Source organism: Haemaphysalis longicornis, unplaced genomic scaffold (assembly GCF_048455015.1).
Source record: "Haemaphysalis longicornis isolate Haplotype H1 unplaced genomic scaffold, Haemaphysalis longicornis Haplotype H1 scaffold_6, whole genome shotgun sequence".
NCBI classification, from domain to species: domain Eukaryota; kingdom Metazoa; phylum Arthropoda; class Arachnida; order Ixodida; family Ixodidae; genus Haemaphysalis; species Haemaphysalis longicornis.
This window is the reverse complement of record NW_027526407.1, coordinates 9435557-9460369: the sequence shown is the minus strand read 5'-3', so window position 1 is coordinate 9460369 and position 24813 is coordinate 9435557. Positions and strand designations below refer to the sequence as shown.

Below are 24813 nucleotides of genomic sequence, written 5' to 3'. Positions count from 1 at the left end.
AGATGTTCTGCGACATTCAAAGTAAATGTCATTCGTGCGTATGACATTATGATAAGTGTAAAATTTTTTGCAACCTACCAATGTAACACTTATAATACTCTCTCAGAAATGCAACACTTCCTATACTGATGTACACAGCATTTTCAGTTTTCTTTTACTTTCTCACAATACATTTATGAGCTGCAAAAATGGTGGGATCAAGTGAGACGCAATCGAGAGTTTGCAAAGTTTTTATACGAATAAAATTTCAACTGTATAGTCTCGTAAAGAGACAACGAGACCATTTGTTATTGGAAAATTGTACAGGACTTGTTGTAAACTTTTACGTAAGGCTTCTCTGGGCACTTGCGTATAAAAGCTTCATAGCAATCCTCGGTTGGGTCAAGAGCTCGCAGATCCCCCAGGACTCGAATCTCGCAGAGACCTTCTTGCGTGTCTGCGAATAAAGCGCCATAATCAGCGCCAAAAATACAAAGCCGTGCTACATCATGTGCAGCCTAGTTGCTGCCATACGGGTCTGTGTGACGCGGCACTTATACAAAACAGATAATGGTTTCATGACGTGCCAGAATGGTGGTCATATGTCAGAATCCGAGCACAGTTTGGTGATCAGTGAAGTGGTTATGCAGCTCTTCAAGGGCCTGGTAATAGTTTGTGAGAATGCGAATCGATGGTGGGCGCAGCCTTGTAATACTGAACGCATATTTATCCATCCCTGAACCACTCCGCTCTCTTCAAGTCTCTTAAAGTTACCATTTGTCTTTATGTTACTTTTACCATTCTCTTACCCGGAGTGGAAAGAGAACAAACGCGTGGTAAAAACTCATTAGTTGAAATTAGGAAGAAGAAATGCGTGGGCAGTGGGTGTAATCCGAAAGCAACATGACTGTTGGTCATTCATGTTAAGGCAGTGGTTCCCTAGAAAAGGCAAGCAAGGAAGAGGGTGGCTGAAAGTTAGATGGGCAGATGAGTTCAAGTGGTATGCGAGGGTAAATTGGTGGACGTTGGCCCAGGACCGGGGTAATTGGAGTTCTAAGGGAGCGGCCTCTCTGCTGCAGTGGGAGTAGATAGGCTAACGAAAAAAAAAACATCTATCCCACTAAGGGTGCTTGTCTGTAATCTATCGAGGGGGGACGAGTTTGAAGATTGATGTGCGAAGGAGCAGTGCAGGTCCGGTCGAACTCAGGAACCCATGCCAGGGTATTTCGCAGCAACTGGTGGCGGCTACTGGTGGCGGCAAGGGGAGAGGTTGGTATCTTTAACTATATTCACGTCACCCGAAAACCTCGCTTAGAGGAGGCCTTGAAGTGCCTTTTCACGAGGCGTAGGACGCGAACGGGATATTCAGGGTTGTTTTGAAGAAACAAACTGGCGGGCGTGCCCAACGGGTATGGGGGAGGTGGAGCGGACGGACGTACAGGAAGTGTGCGTGCATCCCAGAAACAAAGCGCAGTCTCTTGCATTGTTGGGGACCGCCGAAACGTGTTTTTGTACGGCTTCAGCGAGTAGCTTTCCTATTAAGAGACAGAAACAGCCCGCTTAAGAGTGTCAAGAAAAACATGCCTTTGAAAAGCAGTGATCGTACGAAGCGTGGTCCGCTAAAAAACAGCTAAGGGCTTTTTGTGTTTCGGAGAGAGGTGTTAAGCGGGGAGCCATTCGTAGTACGGCCGACCAATACTGCCTTGAGAGTGTGAGACACGCCGATTTGTTAGCGCCGCCAAAAATGTTAGAAATGCCAGAGATTAGACGCAACTTTGTTTTCTGGTTTTTGCGAAGCTGCGTTACTCATTGCCGAGCCCTGTTGTGGCTAGCAAGGGGAACACCTAGCAGACGAATATGGCCGCATTTTGAGGCTGGCGTGTCGCCTGTGTTTCACTGGTGTAGGTAGTATGATTCTGGCACCCAAAATCTGGCATCCAAATCTGGCACTCGAAATTCGGATCTGGCACCCGAAATTCGGTCTTTTCGGGTGTCAGATCAAGGCCGAGAGTTGGCAGTGTGGTTGAGAGGCTTTTTGCTGCCGTCGGCAATTCGATAACCATGTCATCACTGGATTCATACACAGGCTTTAATCCACTATGAGGTATTCAGTGTAGATAGACAAACGCGCCGAAGTGTCCTTTTTGAGGTTGCGGGTGACATGTGCCTTGGCCAACGTGAGGAGAACAGGGTTCAAAGACAAAAAAAAACTACGGAACACCGCTATCCAGACAAAGGGTTCTTGTGCTCCAACCTGAATTCGTGCTGTGAAAAAAATTGCTTCATTTTTATCGACATTGCGGACATAATTTTGGCCATCGCCTTCGGAAGGCCACAGCGAGCTCTTCGAGTATCGCCGTTTGTCTAACATTGTCATATATCTTCGCACGTTAGTAGTGAGGACGTAATCCGAACTGCTAGCCCATGATGTGCTATCGAGAACTCGTCGGAGCAGCCAAAGGCTGTCATGTTTGCTTCAGTGAGAAGGGAATGCGGTGTGTGATGAGTGGCACGACGGACGCGCGTATTTCAAGTAATACTGAACGCGTTTGTTGATTCTGCAATTATAGGTTCCCAGATGGTCGGGGTAAGTGAACTTGTCCTAAGGTTACTAAGCACAAAGGTCATTGGCTTGGTCATTGGGAGAACTATGTTATTATTGAGGTCATCGGGAACGTCACCCGAGGCGCAGTGAGTATTTTTCTTAGACTCATTAAAGTTCATCATAGACTTAGTAAAGTGGACTCATGAAACTTGCGCGGGTGCTGTCATGTTACAACAAGGACAGGGGCAGAATCACGGTGGCGATGTTAAAGAGCTGCCTGAAATTCCGCATAGTAAATTGGGCGTCGAGATTGGTATCCATGTCCGGAACCATGATGGTCGGCTGCGGAGTGTGGTGTAAAATAGAGGCGTGAGGGAAAAACGTCGTAAAAAGGCGATGTTCAACGTCCTCTTGCATGTGTCCGAGAGAGGGAAATGACCAACGATGGTTTTCGCGGGCTCTTGCTGGACAGGCTCCAGATTGTGCTACATAGTTTTGAAATGCCTTGTTATTTACAAAGCTTTTCCCATAGATTACAAAAATCATCAATGGAAATTGATCGTTGGAATTCCCGGAGGTTTTGGTATTGGCGATAAATCCGCATTACGCCTTTCTGACATTTACAATTCGCTGCGAGCAAGTCGAAGTGCTGGCGGCACAACGAATAGGCAAAACCAATCTAGCTGTTCTAACCTTCGCCTCTCCTACGACCCCACACGTTGTCAACAATACAAGGCTAAAGTTCAGGTGTGGCCTTAGCCCAAGCAAATTGTTTGCTCCGCGTGCCCCGACATCATACCCATGGCGAAGTACTGGCCGCATTACCTTGTGTATCGCAAATATGGGCGCGAACATACCAAAGCTCAACCCTGCTAGCTAACACTTTACTGCGTGGCTATTAAGCACGGTGGTCATCTAGCAGTGGAATCCGCGTGTCTGGCCCGCACTGCCTCCTTCCTTCGCACCAATTCGAAAGTGCAAGATGGCGTGTTCTGGCATCATCGTGAGCGCTGAAAGGGCACCCCGAGTGCCAACGCCGTACACGCCGTGTCCTCACCTGATGCCGTTACAGTCGAGCATTCACTTCACGTTTCCAAACAAGCGACCTCATTTTACAGAGTGTAACGTCCTAACTTCCTTCCGCCGCACTGGACTCTACCAGCTCCGCGAGGGGAACGCGCAGCTCAAGGGTTAACTGGAGGCCTCCAACCTGGAGTCTCACACCGTGCCCTTCTAAGCAGCCTGCTATATTTCAGCCACATCCGAATATCAGAAGATTCTTATCAGCCGCCTCTACGTCCAAGATTTCACCAGAAATGTTGGGCATGAGTAATTCACTTCCCTCGATGCCCAAACAAAGGAAAAGCCGCATCCGTAGCGTGAAGCGTACCCCACATTGCACTAACCGACTAATACGAACGATATCACGGAGATTCTAAAAGAGGTACGTGCTGACATGCAGCCAGACCGGCGCGCTCGGATGGCTAACATAAATAAGCTCCGTACTTTCTTACAACAATATGGTAAACAAACTGCGGCCATGCTGAAATATATCAAAACCCTTCCCGCTGTGAAATCTTACTGCCGGCCTGCACGTAGCCCCCCCTGCCGGCGGACTGGGTTGTGTCGGTCGGTTTCGGCTGTCCTGCTTTGGTCCGTCGCAATGGCAGGAGTCAGTGGTGTGCCAGGCCCACTGTATTGGGTATTCGACGCCCATGGGAGCTTGAGCAACTCCAAGGCACTCTGAGGGCAAGTGCCTTCCAAGAGCACCGATGCGTGATGCGGACGCAGGCCCGGACAGCCTGGGTGGCTACCGAGGTTGGCGCTTGGAATGGTAATTCGATCAAAATTTGCGGTCGCAAATTTCTGTGGATTAACTATGACTCTCTTTGGCCGGGGGCGGTAACGCGCTCCTGTAATCCAGTGTGGTGGAAGCCGGGGGGTCAATGTTGCGAAGTGCAACTGCACCAAGCGGTACAGTTTGTGTTATAGTGGCGCACGGTTGCTAAGGCAATGTGAGCGCTACTATAAGGCCGGGGGAGTGGCGAGCCCCTGTAACCGCAGTTAGGAAGGGGCCTGTAAACATGAACCGATCTGCTCGCCGAGGGAGGTGACAAGCCCTTGTAACCCAAGTCATAGGGGTACATGCGGTACAGTTCGTTTTATCGTGCCATGCTGAAGTATGGGTACACACAATGAGGCCGGGGGTGTAGCGAGCCTCTGTAACCGGAGCATGGAAGGGGCCTTTAATGCAAACTGGTCTGCTGACCGAGGGAACTTGATGAGCCCTTGTAACCTTTAGTCTTGGGGGCGAGAGTGCAGAGCCACTGGGAGTTCTTCAGAGGATCCCTTGTATCCCGAATGATGGTATTTGTGGAGCAACTATGACTCTCTTGGCTAGGGGAAGTAGCGAGCCCCTGTAATCCAGTGTGGGAGAAGGCCAAAGGCTGGGGGTGGTAACGCACCTGTAATCCAGCGTGAGAGGAAGCCAGCGGGTCAATGTTGTGACGTAAGCACTGTGCTCAAGCGGTACAGTTCGCACGTAGTGTTGGTGTACCATTGCTGAAGCAATGGGTAGACCACTACCAAGCCGGGGGCGTGCACACCCCTGTAACCATAACTTGGGGCTCGTTCTGTTGAACTTGCGAACTGGTCTGCAGGCCGGGGGTTGTGACAAACCCTTGTAACCTAATGTCATAGGGGCCAGGGCGAGGAAGTAAGATAATTCCACGGGGCCTCCTCGAGGAATCGGGGAGGCCTCACAATCCCTGCCCAGGGAGCGTGCAAAACGGCCGCCACAGCGGAGGTTCTTGGTCAACTGGAATCAGGTCCTACGCGGAGGTCGGGCGGTCGGGTGTCAGCCCGGCACTTGGCAATGCGGTTGAAGCAGGAAGACGTGTCGAGATCGATTAACTATGACTTTCTTTGGCCGGGGGAAGTAACGCACCCCTGTAATCCAGCGTGAGAGGAGGCCGGCAAGTCAAGTTGCAAAAGTAGCAAGTGCTGGTCATCGTACAGTCGTTTGTATTGGGAATACCGATTAAATTCGGGAAACCATTACGGGCCGGGAGACTGGCGACCCTTGTAACCGCAAGCTTTGGCGGGGCCAGCGACCTGATCGCAATATGTCGGGGGGAGTGACAGACCCCTGTAACCGAACGTCAATGGGGCTAGATGTTGTACAGTCCGTATGGGGCCAAGGGCGGGTCGCGCCCCCATGTAACCTTGCTACGAGGGGCCTATAGACTGATCTTCTCTAGCTGAGGCGCTTGCGAACCTCGTCACCCAAATGCCACTGGGACGTACTTTCATGAGCTACTTGGTGTCCCGCACGGGGAAAACGGGGAAAGGTGATGTTAGTACACCGACCGGGGAAACTCTTCTGGCTTAGTAACGGCTAGTAGGCCCGGACCGATCTCCTCTGCCGAGCCGCTGACCCCGCGGCAATGCCAAAAGACTCTTGTTCCATTGAGCGAAAGAGTAGGCACAGAGGAGGACATAAGTACATGGCTTTCATAACCGCTCCCGTGGGAGCCTGGCGAACGTGGATTTCAGTTAACGTTCGCATACAAACTTCCGGTGTCCGGAGACCGTGAAAAGCAGGTGTTGCAAGTACCCGTGTATAGTGGAAAGCTTCACTGGTGATCCGTGAGTACCTGGTGCGGGGCCGTCAGTCAAGGACGTTAGAATGCATCGGCCGCTCAGCTGGGGGTCGGGAGGGGGCCCGTCCGTCGCCACCAAATAGGGTACTTCCTGTCTCCGACGGTTGGGGTCCAGTAATCGGACCATATGGGTGAGCGGTAACGCGTGGCAGGCACCGCATATTTGGCAATTGGCACTGTCTGATGCCCTCGCTGAGCAATCAGTCTTAGAAGAGAGTCAGACAAAAGGATTGGAGCAAAATTGCTCCCCCCAGTCCCACCCTTCTTCCCATAACCCATCCCGATGTCCAAGTTCCCGTTCCCAGCAACCCACCCTAACCGGCTTTTTCCTAGGGGGGACAAGGAAGGTCCTCCCGGGCTCGTCCCCCTGGCGGTGGGTCGCAAGACAGCTTTTCTCGTTAATTTCTCTCCACCTTCGGGTGGACAAAATTCTCTTTGCCGGTTGGCCCTTTTTTTGTACTGTTGCAATTGGGTAATACCGGTTATACTAAGGTGGTGCCGGGGAGCTATTGAAAGCTCCATTTACTCGATGTTGCGAATGATGTTGATCGAGAACCTAGAAAGACTACAGTACTTCCGGTCTTGGAGAATGAACTAGTCACTTTGCGTTTTACAATAGAACTGCCATAGTTTTAATCAATCGGCTACTATCCTTTTCTGCCTGATATCAATAATAAAAATTGTGCGCTCTTCTTGGAGTTGGTTAGAACCCTTAGCGCTTTGTTTTTATATACTCGCAACTTTTTAAAATTTCTAAACGCGTGGAAGTGTTCGCATTATTTTACAATTATATTCCGGGTTCTTCTTCAAGCAGGGTTGATACTTTTTAGGTATAGGCTTGGAAGAGTTGTGTTGGATTCTCTGTGTTGTTCTAATTGGTGAAACCCGAGGCTCCTTGCAGGACATTGATGTTTCAGGGCTTCTCCGGGTTTTTTCTAAATAATGCTACTGTACAGCTGTAAATTTAAAAGCTTTGACATCATCATTTTTCTTATATTGACAGTAATAGAGGTAACCGGAACAAACCATTTCTGCCCCTAATCTGGCGGGAATAGAGGTGTGAACATTCGAAACAAGAACAATTGTAAGGCGAAAACGTCGATCTGCGGGGCAGGGGAGAGGCTACACCGAATAATAAAGAGAATAGGTAAGGCTAGCATGAGCACCCTGAGAAAACTGAGGCCGAGGCATTCGTCGGTTGTGTGGGTCAGGTAAGGGTTATTTTTTCATATGCATTGCGGCCATTTCCGTGATCTCCAATGCGTTAAAGTGCAAAGTTGAACCGACTGAAAAAAGACTACATGTACACAAACAAATAACAAAATAAATATGCAATGCGTAATTAGCAGAATACATTCGAAGTGTCACTTATTCTCATTACCGCGCTTCATATACAATGAACCGTTCTGCATCAAAACAATCGAGTGATTTAACCAATTCGGCAACAAGACACGTTACAGAGAAGAGGACCGCAACATTGGTTTTTATACATTCGGCATAGTTATGATTCCATATATTTTTAATGCAAACATTTACGGAAGAAAATTACTCCAGCCATCTAACACTGCGTCAAAAACGCCTGCTCGTGTCTGATAATTTTCTCTACGCAGAAATCAGACATGCGAGAAAAAAATGACAGGTGGTTTTCGCGGTGGCGAGAACTGTTTACTTCTTTAAAAATTTCGGCTTCATGCTAAACTACATAAACGCTTTGATTGCCCCAAATGTTTTATCCCGTGCAAGCTTATGAATTATGTCGCAACTATTTAGGACAATTTAAATATTACGAATTTTATGAAAGGTCGGCATGTTAGTCTTGTAAAAATAAAGCCCGATAACATACACCTTTGCGTAAACTGAAAAGATGAGAAACATAAACGTTTTATTCAAGAATGACTACTTGTGCTTGCGTATTATCGTCATCCGGCTCGCAAATGGAATGCTTAATGGGAACGTAGATACCATCAAACAAAAGGCAGTCTAGTTTTGATCGCAGACAACTTCAACAGGCATATGTCTTAAACTTCTTGTCTTCGGTACGCAGTTTTTTTTTAGCGGCAGCCTGTGTCTTTGGAGGAAAAACAGAATTTCTACAAATGTAGCCTTGGTACAGTAGCGGCACGCAATGGCTCATGTTGGGTCATTGCAGAAATTTCAGCTTTATTTTACTATGTACGTGCTCCTAAATCAACATTTTTACGCAATACTCGTGCGGAAACTCACAGGATTGCATTTGGCCCCATGTTTAACGTCTACACAAAAAAGGCGATATCCAGAAAACACAACTTTCGGTTCAATCGGAACCGCTTACCATTAAAATAATCGGTAAAAAATACTCCACAGTCTCGGTCCTCGTTTATATATACCATCTCCTCTTCGGCGTAGAGCATATCTGGGGTACAAATAAGAAAAAGTTGGGTAGTAAATGAAGAAAAGTACTATGGCTAATACAAAATTAAGTTTTTTTATCTACACTAAAGGGTGCAACGACTGGCTGTACAACGTTGGCCGACAACAAGCAATCGTGGCATAATACATAAAACAACACACACAGGATTATTTAGGGCGACATTTATGGACGAACCACTCACAGATAGCCGTCCACGCGGAACTTCTCGAAGTACAACTTTCCCATAACAATGTCATGCTTTTTTTTTAAACTCTACCACGTATACGCCGCAGAAAAGAACGCTGTCAGTTTGTGCTGGTCAGCCATTTAGCAGCATTCAATAAAATGCAACTCCCGCATTTTATATTGAGAAAAGGCCACTGTCTTACTACGAAAATAAAATTCAATGTTCCGCACTTCTGCAAGAAAGCAGTTTATATTGCTGATATTACTCGATATTCTTCGTTCATATTTGTTATAAACGAGAAGAGAAACAGATTTTTTCAAAGGAGTCTGGATAGTTGTTGAGTAAACTCTGAAGCATCGAGATTCTTGCAAGGCCGTTAGGACGGATTGTGCAAGCTAAAATATGACATTTTGCCTTTTGATTGAAATAACCCGTAATTCAGGTTTGTTATACTCCTTAGGTACATGTCGATCGCTGCAGATGGCCATCTTAGGGATTTCTCACTTGTATGTTTTAAGTATGTTTGTGTTTTATCTAACTCACTGAGAAGAGCATTCACTTTTCCGTGCACAAAACAAAGCAAAATGCAACACCTTATGAGTGAACCTGCTTCTTATGACGAACAGCGGCTAGATTTGTGATTGCATTACCGAGAGCCTGAAATACCATAGCCAATAAAACTGGATGTTCACATGAAGAAAGAGAAGCATGTCATCATCGTAAGTCCTTCGACTATGCAATTTAAAACAGAAACACAGAGGTACTTTTCGCTTCAAACATATACCTTTGTCATGTAGGCTTGCAGACACTTATATTATCTTGGCATGTATCTGGGTTAGACTCTTTTGTTTGTAGAACGATCAACGTATTTCTGTCTGTTATTATTTAGCTATGAGAAACAATTGCTTAAACGCATCTACACTGAAAGCAAGGAATGTTCAGTCTACAGTGTACCTCCAGTTCTCCCGAGAAATCCAACAGCTAAATAAAGTGACAGCACACGTAGTTACCATAATTTTTGTTCCTAAATCCATTTCATGCTCTGTTTCAAAGAAAGAAATACTTCGCTATTATAGTTAAGATGCAGCTGCCACAAGCGGCATTTGCGATTCCGCCTCTTTGAGTAATTGCCATATTACTGCGCATAGGCGGTAGGGTAAAGTAACGTCTCGCTGTAGTCAATCGTATCATAAAATCTTCACAGTAATAACGGGCTTTTTTGGGGCAAAACCAAAATAAATAGCTGGTTCTGTATATTGAAAAAACAAATTACACCATCTTCCCACGTGGGAAACCTGAGGGGATGCAAAGCCGTGGAGTAGTAGCGTGTTAATTGGTTGTTAGAGTAAAGACACGTGTAGTAGCGTAATAAATGTCTTCTTTATTTATCGGGAAGTGGGGAATGTTTTGCGGGCTCTCGTTCTCCAAAAGAGGAATCCGCTGTTCGACGCTGGCGTTTTGAAGCGTTGACACGTTGCCGAACGCCATCTGTATCAGGTACTCGCCGCTGGCGTTTCAAAGCGGCTTCTCGTTCTCTAAGCGAGGAATGCGCGGCTGAACGCTGCCGTTTACGTTCGGCGTCACGAGCTCTCCTCCGTGCAGCCTTGTCTTCGGAGATGCTCGTGGTTCTGACAGTGTTCTGGCTGGCGCTAGTTGAAGGCGTGCCAGCCAGTTCGCTGACGGAATCGTTGGCGTCCATTTACAGTCATCAGACGGCGCAGTACCGAAGAAGCAACTGAGCGGAGCGGGAGTCGTTTATTTGCAGAGAAGAGGGAGTGTAGAGGAGGAGCAGTGCGCATGCGCGTGATTGTACAGCTGGTGTGCAGAGGTAAGAGGAGGAGCAGCGCGCGCTAGCTCACAGGTGGTGTGTAGAGAAAGAGGGGAGAGGGAGCGCGTTATCCCAGCGTTTGTGGAGAGGAGGAGAGGTGCGGACGCCGAACTATGGAGGGTATACTAAGAGATGCTTTGCATCTAAAAAAATTCACCCGCATTTCCCCGAAGGGGAGCATGGGGAAGTGCGAATGCACGGGTGATGCGAAGGAACTCTTCTTGGCCAATCGCCCTAAGTGGGTATGTGGTGGGGTCGCTTTCACACTTAAAACTCTTCTTGGCCAATCGCCCTAAGTGGGTATGTGGTTCGGACGGACGGACGGCGGTGGACGCGTGATTCAGGGTCGCTTAAGAAGTGCATTCGCACTTAAAAAGCGTTGCTTGCCATCAGCGTGCAGAACTAGGATATCTTCCCGCAGGTGTAACTATTGCGCTCTTTGTACCAATGTTATTTTGTGTATTTGGTCTTAGACGAGTGTTTTAAATGGCAGAGCACTCCGGGGAACTTTTTGCTACCTGAAGAAACACGCGAAACTTTGATTGGAGCTTAAGTGTGGGTTAATATTCTTGTGTACATCGGTGGATTGTTATAAAATGTGTATAGAGTTAGCGGCTTACTGCTTACTCCTTTTCTACTGTATGTTTCCTGGGTGCTACGCTTACTGTTGGTCGTTTTTTATAAGCGATAGGTAAAACAAATTTTGACATATTGTTTTAAGTGCAGGAGAACAGAAAAATTCCTTGAGACAAGTCATTCTGAAGAACATGCTTGGGAGCTTTGGTCGTGTGACAAAAAACTACAATACATACCACCATGGTGAAACGTTCGATAAACCGACAGGATTTCTAAAAAGAATATCACATAGGTGTACATACTGTGCTGCAAACAATATTTGCTACCCGTTTAAGATGATGGACACAAAGAACAGGCATACCTTGCAACAAGTGTTTGGCAGTCAGTAAGCATGTCTTAAATGGTGGCCATTTTTGTCCCTCTATATTTATAGTCGTAGACCTGTAGAACTAGCTCGTGTGTTTCTGCTGCTACTATCCGCCTTAGACAACAGACAATCCAAACGAAAAAAAAGTCAGTGAGTTTATGCGCAACGAGTTTTATCTTGATTCCTGGCGTAAACTCGACCGAAAGCGTTAGAAACTCCCTCCGCTGGATCTTTCTTTTGGCATTAGATGCCCTTAAATACGCTAGTTCATCAAAAAAAAATATTCACCACTGACGCGTTGCTTTATGAAACGCTTGTCGCTTCAATCCAAACAAACCTACAAGCACACAAACGCCTCCCGTAAAACGGCTCCTGCTTACTACATTCCGGTAATCTTGCTTCTACACCACAGCGTGTTTTAGTTCACGCTGAAATGCATAGGCTTGGCCTAACAGCGTCGCATTAAATAAATTTTTCTATCGGGACTGCAATTGCTCTTACCACTGGTCTTTCCAGAACAACCTCCACCCAGTGAAATATCAGTTTTCAACACTAAAGAGCAAAATTCGGCGGATTTATGATATTGCATATGGAGCAACATTCCCAGTACATGATCAGTACTCTGGAACTGTAGTAAGCTTTAGAATTTCTTATGTGCATATTCGGCGATAAAAATATATTCCTAGGTGATATAAATATGTCTAGGCTTCACCATTTTTTCTTCCATGCAAACAAAGTGAATCGACAAAATACACTTTCCTATAGTTTATTTCACAATCTACATGCAGCTGAATGTATGCTATGTCTTTTTGAAAACTCGCACTTTGGGTGCAAGTACCTTGGCCCCTACTCCAGCTGCTAGCAAAAAAGTCACAAAAATATTTGGGGTATTATGGTTGTACGTGCCTACCTTAGGAACGAAAATATCCTTGCAAGGCCTCAAGCACATATCGTCGCTGTTATTCGCCCGTAGAATTTCATTGTGAAAACGCCGCTCCAGTGGGCGTAATATTAGGAGCAGTGAAGCATCCACTCTGATACACACAGTTTCGAAAATGAACTAAAGTTGTCTTCTTGAGCCATATGTTCGTTTGTGTGCTTTTATTTTGTTATCTGAAGCTGCCACACAAGGCGCTGCATAGCGCAAGGCATTTGTGAGTCGGCGTTTGTTTGTGTAATGCCGAATTTGCTGTATTTGTTCTTTGTTTTCTTGCTTGCTTGCTTGATTGCTTGCTAGTTTGCTTGCCTTTGGGAGACCAGAGCTAAAAAAATACGTCCATTGGAGCAAATGACTGTCTTTGAGCATCCGACTCAAGTGTAAAATTACGCTGCTCTTTGTTTCACGTTCACTGCAGTTGTTTCTTTACAACTGGCAGGGCGCATATAGGCTTTACTTCTGGACGCGACACGCGTTAAACATTTACGCATGCGCGGTTCGTGGACCTTCCCTCACTGAAGTTGCCATGTCTTACGTGAATAACTAATTTTGGGATGCGGCAGCCCGCTGCCTGACATGCCGGGGGAATTTTACCAATTTGTAAAATCGGGTTTTTTGGTTTTCTTGCATTTTTGTCTGAAGCGCCGTTCTATGGCAGGCTTTACATTTATTGATCGTTTAGGTAAACGCTGCAGATTCCATCGCAGCGGTGACAAGCCAGACTGTGTTTTCGTTTGCTGTGTTCACTGGTTGGATATTTATAATTGCACTGGTTTGTCCTCTTGCTGTGATTATGTATGAGAGGCTTCACCACTTGTTATTGTCAGGCCTCCGTATTCAATGTAGGCCTCAACTTTATTTGATGTTTTAGTGACTGCTATGTCCATCTTACTCCTGGTACCCTCCCACGGGTCGAGTGAGTTCCCTCATTGCTATCTCCGGTATATGACTTTGTGTTTCCGAGTTTATTTCGGCCCTCTTCCAAATTTTTTCACCCAGGTAAACCCTTCAAGTATCCTACTACACTGCACATGCGCTCCTGCTTATCAAATTACAGTGCTGTAGAAACTGCTGTAGGCCGCAAGACTTTCTCCAACATACGTTTCTATGTAAGAGCCACTAGGCGTATGTCCACGTTTACGTAAATAAAGCCTAATATCGTCTTTGAGCGAAAGGTGCCCACCGGACTCCCGCTTTCCAGCTATCGGGTTTGAATCTCGACGCAAAACCCCGTATTATGTTTCCTTCAATTTGGCTTTGAGCTGCTTACATAAAGTGTGTCGTGCACCATTATCCTGCGTACTCCCATGAGAAACTTTGCGCAATGCTTCATTGAAGGGTACGACGTTTATAAAGCGAGGCGTTGACGCGTATGCGTTTCATTACCTTTCAATGCACCCTCAGGTGTTCCCAAAAGTTACATCTTCTGTTTTCGTGCGTGCGTGCTTGCTTGCTTGCGTGCGTCTGCGTTTTTGTGAGTGAGTAAATGCGTGTGTGTGTGTGTGTGTGTGTTTGTGAGTGTGTGTGTGTGTGTGTGTGTGTGCTGGCGCGTACGCGTGCGTGTGTGCTGGCGCGTGCGCGTGCGCGTGCACGCGTGTGCGTGTATGCATGCATGCATGCGTGTGTGTGTGTGTGTGCACGTGCGCGCGTGTGCGTGCGCGTGTAAGCGCGCGTGCGTGCGTGCATGGGCGTGTTTGAGTGCGTGTACGTGCATGCGTTTGTCTGTGCGTGTGCACCCTGTGGCCGTGTGCGTGTGTGTGTGGCTGTGTGTGTATACGCGTTTTGCCATGTGCGTGTGTGTGTGTGTGTGTATGTGTATGTGTGTGTTTACATCTGCGTGTGAATGTGCGTGTGTGTCTGTTTGGGGTGGTTGGCGGCCGTGCGGGAGATTGAGCGTACGCGTGTTCGCGTGTGTCGGCGATTGCTTTTTATTGGCCGCTTCTACAGAAAATGGCACCTGGGGGGGGGGGCGAAAAAATTCAACACAACCACCTCTACATCCAGCATGTCGCAGTTCTAAATATGAGATATCACTCCCTGGCCTCGTGCAATGGAAATGCCGTCGGATGTTCGTATACTCCGGCGTTGCAGATGTTTAAATTTACAAAGTCCCCGGGAAACCTGCTTGTCTCTACCAAGGTTCCGGTCCTGTTTCTTTCTACAAACGTGCCTAACCCTGCTTCGGGCAAACCTATTGAGAAAAATATTGCGTAGAAGTAAACGTTGGCGCAGCATAACTGGTATTTGATTTTTTTTTCATTTCATCTATTTCGCCCTCAATCGCAGTAACATTGCAGAGGGGTGTGGAAAAAAAAGATATGAGTAGAAGGCCTAGTGCATTCGAAATAAAAAACTATGTTGACACTGCGGTTGCATCTTAGCGCCAAAAAAACGTAGGCACTGTAGGAATTGCAGTGAATAAATAAATACAGAAAAGAGACGGCAAAGGTGCCAAAAGTTCAATTACAAGTACTAGTGAATAGCAAATAATACAGCGCACAAGCGTCATAAGTACAAAGGACAGATCTTGCTGAAGAATAAAATCGCTGATTTTTGCATGAAAGAATTCGATACCAACAATTGACACCAAATCTGCGGGGAGGCAATTCCACTCATCAGCCGTGTGTGGTATGATTGAATGAAAAAATGAATCGTGATAACACGTGGTAAGAGAGACTTACTAGCATTGTACTCGGCGGAACAAAATGTAGAAGTCGCGACAGACAAACTGATGGCGGAATATTTGGGGATGGTAAATTTTACGAAATAGGCATAGCAGAGAAATTTCGCTGCGCATAACCAAGGGAGGGAAAGGCAACGTTTGTATTTACGTTATGGTACTAGTGGGATGATAGTTCGACAAAATGAACCGTGCAGAATAATTTTTATACTAAGTGAAGAGAATTTGTCACTTTCCAAATATGTGGTTCCAGACATTATGCATGTTCGAGTTTTGAGTAAACCAAGGACTTGTACAGAATTAATTTGGTAGCAAGAGGGCTTTTAGGAACGTTCAATCCTAAGTAGCCGAGTGAGCGATTGGCGTTGTTATTATGTATTTAATGTGTCATTGCTAATTGAGATCGGAAGCGATATATACACCGATGAATTTATCGCTGGCTACTGACTTCACACTGATATTGTTAAGAAGGTAATCAGCTGGGGTAGAATTGGTACGCGACCAGCGTATTACGTTACATATATTTACGCTAAGGTTCATCTTCCACGTGGCACACCATTCAGCGATATTGTTAAGATCAGCCGGTAACTGGGAGATGCTAGCACTATCAAACATTTTACGGTAGACAACGCAATCGTCTGCGAATATATGCACGAAAGAGGATGCACTTCATGGGGAGTTATTACTGTTCTATGTTAAAAGAGTATAGGTCTTAGGACCGAGCCTTGTGGCACACCTGACGTTAGTGGGGCAAGGGACAACGACACCATTTAACGATAGACATTGAGATCGATGGTTTAGGAGTTGTTCAACCCACGTTTACAAAGGCAAATCAATGTTTATACTTGAAAGTTTTATTATCTAAAGGTGAACAACTATTTTATCAAAAGCTTTGGTGAAGTGTAAAAACATGCAGTCGGCTTGAGATCGACGGTCGGTCAACATGTGCAAGGAATATACTAAAGAATGTACTAAATATATCAGTTGGATTACGTAAAAATAATTCTTGACTGAGTTTATGTTGGCACGGTGTAAAAAAGTTATTGGAGTCTTATATCTGAAAATATTGTACACGGGACCCTTGTAAGAAAAATTGGCCGGTTATTAAAAGGCGAATGCTTCGCTCCATATTCTTGAATAGGGACCACCTTCGCCGTTTGCCTGTCACCTGGATTTCCACCTGGATTTAGGAATTGATGAAATAATTTTTATTTGAAACTTCATGAAGCCATTTTGTTTCATTGAAAAATCTTACACTAATGCTGTCAATACCGCATGAAGAGGACACCTTCAAGGAATCTAACTGTTTAACTATGCCGGCAGGATAATTGTAATGGGTGATATAACAGGGAAGCCAGTTCATAAAACAGCTCGGAACCTACAATGAGCCACAGAAGAGATGTTTACAAATACGTTAATAAGTAAAGTGGCACAATCGTTGCGCGAAACAGCCGTCGCTTCAGCATCAGTCCAGGAAACTTCGTTTGTGTCTATTATTAACAATTATCCAAAACTGCTTAGGGTTTAGTGCGGGCATTGACGGAAACATGTTCATAAAAAATTGTGTATGCATTGCGGATTGCCTGAATGTACGCATAAGCATCCCTTTGGAAAGCATTCCATTGGTACTCAGACGAATGTTGTTTGGCTGCACGAAACAATCTTTTGTTTTGGGGGAAAGCTCCTTTAGGAAGTCGTTGTACCTTGGTGATTTCGGGTTTTCTGATATTGCCTTGGGCGGAATGCACATGCGCCTGAGTTCCGTCGTTTTATTAGAAAACGCTTTCCATTTATCTTGGACAGAATGTGTCTCAAAGTAAGGCAAATTCTCATCTAAAAAAAGCGAAAAGTTCAGGGTTGAAGTTATCAAATTATTTTACATTTGGCGAGGGCCTTGACAGTACTAGCGTCCAAGTAGAAATCCAATAGAGAATGACATGGAAAAGCTGATAGGCCGTTGAAACGTTCAGGATTGGTCGTTAAAACTAGGTCAAGAACGTTGGCAGAAGTGTTTGTACTCTTGTAGGATTAGCTATGGTTTCCGTCAACCTTAACATTACGAGACTTCAAAAATGCCTGAAATGGGGAGGAATATGTGGTACAGCCGGAATGCATATGTGGTTCAGCCGGTCGATAGACAGGTAGTTAAAGTTGCCTAACAATGTTATAGCGGAAGTCGAGTATCGTGTTTTATTATCGTTAATTGTCATGCAAGTCGTCACGAAATGATGCATCAGCATTCGCAGGACAATAAGAAACGCGAAAGATATGTTTCCTATTATTTTTCGAAATATAACACCAAACCGAACCACGTCTGGTGGGAATATTCATGCACAACTACTGTAAACGTTCTGAAACTGCCTGCAAAGTGCCACCACCTTGCATTTCGTCGCGATCGCAACTATACCCATTGAAATATGTCTAAGTAGAAAACCCCTCAGAATCACATATCCGCGCGTTTAGCCGTGTTTCTCTTAATGCGAAAATATCCGCTTCACACACACGCTTCACACACGCTGCTCAAGATGTTGTTTCTATTATTTTTGCTTCGGAAATTAGCCAAAATATACGACAATGAGCGTGACGGACAACGCACACCGCTTCCCTCAGTTAACTGTTACGATGATTCAAGTGCACTCCGCGACGCACCTGAATGAGGCAAAATGCTTGCTTTAGAGGGATGAATGGCAGAATCAAAGAAATTCTTTTGTGTATGTGTCGTGAGGTGTGCGCCGGCAAATGTAGCCTCAACCACTAGCGCTGTTTTGCTGTTAGTAGATAGTGAGTTGTATTGACATACACTTTAGCGAACCTAATGAACACGGCAATCATACACATATCACTTTCTGTTGACCGAATATTTTCGTGGCAAAGGCGAAATATAGGTGAGTCAGGTAAGGTTTCGGCATATTCCGCTAACTTTTTCCGTGCGACCCCAGTAGAGTTGCAGTAGTAGAGTTTCAGTAGTTGCAGTAGAGTTCCAGTAATAAATCGGTTAGCCGATTTATTGCTGACGTAATAGTTCGCAGTTTTGTCCACAGTAACTGCTCAAATTAGTTTTTTGGCCATCCACTATTTTAATGGTTTACACGCTTGCATATATAACCCTATAATCGCCCGAGAACCCGAGCAAACGGTTCTGGATAGCACATTCTTTGCTAGCTTGCATAAAATGCTTCTCGTTATTATAAAACCTTTGTTTATGTTCGGCGTTTTCCATCGCCTTCGGAGATGCGTGTGTTTATATTCGACCTTTTTTGAAAATTGTGATGATTGAATTGTGATGTATGAACGAACAGATATTTGTTGGAACTTGAATAAACCGGAATTATAAAGGCCTACACTAAAGATTTCGAATGAGACACAAATACGTGAAAGCAAAAAATTATTCTTACCTCGTATATAAATCAACATCTGCGATCGGCGTCTACGTAGTTTTGCGGTGAACTGCTGTGTGCAACTGAAACGATAGCGCACCTGTAAAAAACCGTAATCTAGGGCTTTAAAAGCCTGTTTAAAAACCAATGCTTACCTCCATGCACCCTTTGTTTCTCTTCTCCTAAATTCAAATTTATTTTTGTAAGCTACTGTCAGTCTATCTGCTTTGCAGCGAATTCCTTCGTCTCCAGGACCCCCTAGATACGTCCACACGTACGGTGCTCTTGAATAAAACTGAAAAAAAGTGCATTAAGGAGATTATTTAAAGGACAATTACAATTGAGCCGGTATACACGTTTGAAATATTATAAATGCTAGCCTGCACATTTCGTAAATCGTGTCGTTGGCGCTGCGAAGTTACAACCATGTTTTAAAGCGAAACGTTATTTAATGTAAAGCATTAGCCATCCAAAAATAGTATACACAAAGCTACGTGATCATTAACCCCAAAGAGCCCGAATGTTTATGAGAGATGCATTTTGTAGAAATACGTTTTTACCCTAGTTAGCAGAATATACTGCTTAATTGTGAAGTGTGGAATTCTGGCCGGCAGTTGGTAGCTGTAAAACAAAGGAGATGCGTCGTGTACTCTGTAAAGCTGTCATTAGAGCCTTCGAATATTTTCCTTTATACAAAAAACATGCCCGGCATTAGTGGTCAGTTTGCGTTGCCAACCACGACACCCAGGAGTATTAACCAAAGTTCTTGCGGGCAGCTTTACTTTCGAGAGTTTTAGTTTGGCTTGCACTTAGTAGAGGATTTCTTCCGCTCCCACCAGGTCTTTTAAATTAGAATTTTTCCACCGTCTTTAGCTACGTCATTCTACTATATGTTGGCGTCAAAGCTTTAATCGAAACACTGGATGGAGCGTTCACCCTATCTATTAGATATTCGAAATCATTGTATAAACTCTTACAAATATCGTTTGTTTAGCTAAGGTTAGCTACTAGGCTTAAGGTCTCTGTAACCCGTACTTGGAAATAAATGCGATGGTATTTAATTTGATGACGGGCCTGCCAGCGTTCGCCGGAAGGTCTGGCGGAATAATGACATCATCACGCACGCCAGCACTGCTGGACCGCCGAGAACACTTTTTCCATTGCTTGTGGCATGATCTATCTCGTACTCTTCTCCTCGACTGTTCACGTGCGGGTGATTTTCAAGTGCCAAGCGAAGAAAAGCTCAGCTACATACGCCGTGTTCGCGAAGACGGTTGTACTAGGTTCTATGGCGTTCTAGCTTGGTTCACTTTGGGAGAGTGGTGAAAGCCGGCGCACAAAAAGATCTGTGCCTGCCTGTCATACAGAACTCTCAGAGCAAGTTCGGCCGGCCATGTGGGCTGCAACAGCCGCGTCTTCTAAAAAAAGGGAGATGGGGAGACAGATGAGCGTCCCTCAGGAAGAAGCGCGGTATCAAAGCCGCAGTGCCGCTTCTTGAGAACCTATGTGGCGGCGGGGAGGGGCAGAGCTAAACCAATAATTTGGCCTTAATGGCAGCTGCCCTTATTTAAAAAACCATAGTCTTTCTTGCGATACTTCAAACCAGAAATTTTGGTCTGTCTGTCTGTCTGTCTGTCTGTCTGTCTGTCTGTCAGTCAGTCTGTCTGTCTGTCTGTCTGGTTGTCTGTCTGTCTGTCTGTGACTCGATTCAGCCACTCTGCCAAAGTCGAACAAACTCTGCGCAATTGTCTTATATACTCATAGACTAATAGGAACGTCAATGTCTGGTGTCAATGCTCATATTTGTAAACATTGTTGAACAAGAAAAAGACATTACGTGAAGGTATGGGAGAACATCAATACATAAGTGATATTCGCGGTGTCTATGAAACACCTCATGGAGCCTTGGTTTTAGCGATAGCAAATGATATACTACACCTACTGTAGTAAACCCTCGCCCACTGCTGCCTGCGTTCCTGGTGGCTTTTGAGAAATCGCACGGCAGCAGCAACGAAGGGTTCCAGTATAGGTTTCAAGTTGTGCTTTGAGCGCACGTAGAGTAGCGCAACGTGGTTCTATAAACGTTGAAGTAGGGCGCCTCGTTCGACGTTCGTCTCCGCCGTACTGCAGCGCTGGCATCGAGAACCCTGGCCCGTAGTAGTGGAACGCGGTAAATTTAAATTTACTTGAGCAAAACATTAGTGGGTTTACCTTGGTAAGAACGCAGTGGTATGAAAAGCATGCGAGGTGAGCGCGAAAGCAAAGGCAGGCATTTACTTTGTAAATGTCGACAAAGACAGTAGATTTTTGTAGACATTTGCAACTGAAGGAGCGCATACGCGGCCATTTTTGTTGTAGGACGTAGTACCGGTTTGTTATAAGGCTTCCTCGTGTTTTCAGGTATTACATTGCTATCGCCTCTGGATACAAGCCTTTCACGGTATGTTTGAAATGTTCATTTAGTTTTCGGGTAGTCAGCAAAAGCGTCGTAAAAGCTTTTTCTCCTTTTCTGCGGCGGGAGGATGGGCTAGTTAACCTTTTTGTTTAACATCTTGTTTCCTGTTTATTGAGCTTTCGAGATGCTTAACATCCATATTGCTAGCTTTGATGCATACACATCTTGGCCATTTGTCTTTGATATTACTGTGTTTTTTTTGCAGAAATCTTGAGCCTATTGAGTCTTTTGAAAAAAAAAAACAGAGTTACAAACAGTCGACGGTCAATTCTTCGAAACATTGCGGGAACGTGAAAATGTCCCGAAAACCAGGCTGTCCGGAAAAGCAAATGGACCCCCAAAAGCTCAATTTTTTACTACCCATTGCGTGTGTAGGAGGAAAAAGTAAGGAATGCGCTCCGGAACCATGCTTCGCTTCCGTGCGAGCAGGTCCACCTGAATTTAAGCGAGAGTTGTGCCGCCGAAAGCCGACGAAAGAGTTGCGACCACTTGCATTAGCTCAGCTTGCCACGGTCGTGCTGCTGCACATGACTTGTCGTCACCGTCAATCTTGAACTCCGCAAACACTTTTCCAATGAGTTCTTCATTCGTAAGCCGAGCGCACAGTTTCAATCTTAGGCCACGTCCGGGAACTCTGAGAGCCTGACCGTGGAGGAAATTTCAGCGCCTGCAGTGCGAAGGTTGTTGATGAGCTGGTCAGTGCCAGACACATGCTACACTACTCTACCCCGTGAACGTTGACCGAGTCACCATTCAACAAGAATCTTGCAAGGCCGGCACCGTATAAACGCTATAGGAGGAAAAAAACAAGCAAGACGGCGCCACAACACCTCAGTATGCTTGTGAGCCGGTCCGGCTGACGCTCGTATAGTCCGCAAAATCAGACAGGCCGTCCTAGCATGCCGGAACTTTTGAGCTTCGTAATACATTGAATGTATGAGGTGTTTCCTGGTGCTCTGTAGACCCACAATACTCGAGCATGTCCGAAAACTGTATGCGCCCAAAAAATCCGCTGTCAACTATCTTGTGCTTGTAGCTGGCTTGTAAGGTACGCATCCAATGCTACAGACGAGTATATTTATTGCTGCAATTTATTGCTGTTCCTTTGTTCCCCAACCATGACTCTTGAGTTTTACATGCATTGGGACCTCAACCGTTCGGTGACTGGCATTCTAATCTTGTGTTCTGAGCAAATCACGTTTTAGTCATTCTTTATTCGGTGTACAGTAAACCTTGTTTTGATAGGTTAAGGGTGCTTCCGTTCGGTCACTTTGCCAGGCCTTTCTTGTTTATTCATGTATTTTGTAGATACAAATATATGTGTTCCTTAAAGAGCATTGGCGATAATTCCTAGAATAAAAAAGCTTTCCGGCATTTATTTCGACGATGTTCGTCACTCCAAGTCACTTCGGTGACTGCTTAAAATGCTTGTGCATGGTTTCTTTGTGCAGGTTCTTGGTACAGGTTCTCCGCAATAAACTTTATTTATAATAGTAAACAGCGCAAAAACAAAACTCGGACAAGAAAGACAACGGGACGAAGCGCTTCGTCCCGTCGTCTTTCTTGTCCAAGTTTTCTTTTTGCGCTGTTTCCCATTATGAACCTGTACCAACAAGTCCAACTCGCAGTTCTTCTAAACTTTACTCCCTGAAGAAGACTCTGTTGTCTTTGCCTACGTGAAAACTGGTTGAGGTGCAATTTAAGACAATATTTATATTCTCTTTAGGCATACGTCGTGCTTGATGCTTTCAAGGCACTCTGGAAGCAGTGAGCATGCCTAATCAGGCTACCAACTGCCGAAGCGATTCGTTGGGTTGTCTCGTGCAAAAACAAATACCGCCAATAAACACCATTGGGCAAAAATCCACTTCCACCCTGCTTCATTACCTCCATGAAGCACAAGCGTTAAGGCGATAACCTGGCGAGGACCCTGAACACGTCTTTGAGACACTGGAGCCCATAAAAGTTTTCAAAAGGTGGGACGATGAGAAAACTCTTCGGCCTGTGTTTTTATGTGGCCGGCACTAGCTCAAGGACTACGAGATCTGACTGATAACCTGTAAGCAACCTAAATATGAATTCTCAAAACTTTTATTACCGGCGGGAAAAATGAACAACCAGAACTGTTGCCCCAAATGCGCACTAAATACTACTACAAAAAGGTTTTAAGTAAAAAAATTGTTGCCGTGCTGCCGACTACAGGGAAATGAAGAAGCTGGGGTTTTTGATGCCCAGAAAAAAGCGTTCAATAATTCCTCTTAGGTACCGCCGCAATCGAAAAGACCCCGGGTACCTACTGAAAACCGTACGACCGGCAAAATTGCTCTTTACTGCGAATCTTGTGACGAAGTTGTTGGTGCAACGGATACATTGCGTGGAATGATCGGCGACGATGTGCGTAAAGAACTGCGGAAACTGTTCTGGACAACGCCGCTAGCCTAAGTCGCTTTATTCACAGAGGTTATTCCAGAAGACGTTCAACAAGCTCAAATGATATCTACCCTACTGAAAACACCAAGGCAGTGTGAGGCGCTGGCTCACACGCCTGGTTGTCCCCGTTAGGACCCTGCTGCATTTCGTAGGCAGGAATCAGCACACTACCGCCACCCCCTTCCGACCACACTACGAAATGCCGCGCGAAACGTAACACTAGAGAAGGCACACATATGGCCAAGGCCTGATTGTCGTCCGCTGTGCTGCAACGCCAGAGGAGGAGGTCACATCTACCGCGGCTGCCCTTCCAAACACTTGCACATTTGAGGTTCCTCCATTGATGAACCACCCCGCTTGTCTTAACCGCGCGTCTCATATTGAGTAATACCTTCCTCTAAACAACCAAGGTGCAGAGCTCTTGAACAGATCAGCGCTACCTTACCTATACAGGATTCATGGCCCGTGCTACATTTGTGAAGGCGTGCCATTCAAATCTCTGTCGTCTCCGCCATGCAGTGGGAGCGTGGTGGGCAACCGGCAAGCAGATGAGCTGGTTTGTTCTTGAAAAGAGAGCGCCAAGAGAAAGAGCTAACTAGTTTTCCTGCATGGCGAACGATATAGAGCACAAATACCGGATGGAGTTCACGGAAAGAGAACCGCGCTTAGTTCAGTCCCCGTTGTCGACTGACAAAAACACCAAGAGGGTGGAAGTTTTGCTCCCAAACGGCCATTGTGTTGTTGCTTTCAGGGTTTTGCACAGGGCCCGAACAACTTACAGAAGCCCAAACAAACTTTCCCGGTCCCGTGATATGCAGCGCACGTTGCGTCTGAGGTGCCGTATCTATGCACAGTCACGCTTTAACACGTCCTTAATAATGCCTGGTTGTTCCCCATTTTTCAAATGCCGCAAGCATAAATAGTCCCCTCCAAACGTCGTCGCGACGGACATGCTTCCGCGTAACGTAGCTTGTTTCAGGAGCGTGGCTTTCTGAGCACGATGTCGCGGGTTCGATTCCCGGCCGCGGAGGCCGCTTTACGGATGGATGCGAAAAGCAAAAACGCCCATGTGTACGAGATTTTGGCGCACGTTAAAGATAAACAGGTAGTCAAAATTAATCCGGAGCCCTCCAGTACGGCGCGCCTCCCTGCCTGCGTTGTGTCGGCGCGTTAAACCCAACAACCAAATGAAAGGACCGTAGCTTTCGCGCAAAGCAAAAAAGCTTCCCCGCACTGCAACAAACTGCACGCGCACATGCACAGGGTAGCGGCGCAATGACTCGCACCACCGCTTGCAGCCCCCAGAAGCCCAGCCCTGGAGCGGCTGTCAGGCCCAATCACGGCTATAAATACACGCCACGTCATCTACGTGACATGACCCACGAACTCAGCTGTACCACG

General features: G+C 45.8%; 1 protein-coding gene across 1 annotated transcript in view; it reads right to left on the bottom strand.

Annotated features, from left to right (window-relative positions):
* Positions 1-212: 212 nt before the first annotated feature.
* The window catches only part of LOC144141792 (uncharacterized), an 87593-nt gene continuing 62992 nt past the window's right edge, over positions 213-24813 (bottom strand). The window contains exons 3-6 of the mRNA XM_077673285.1: positions 18683-18822; positions 18546-18610; positions 8498-8578; positions 213-436 (exon numbers count right to left, since the gene is read on the bottom strand). Coding sequence (XP_077529411.1) covers positions 288-436; positions 8498-8578; positions 18546-18610; positions 18683-18822 — 435 coding nt within the window. The 3' untranslated portion in view covers positions 213-287. The remainder of the gene's footprint in view (positions 437-8497; positions 8579-18545; positions 18611-18682; positions 18823-24813) is intronic.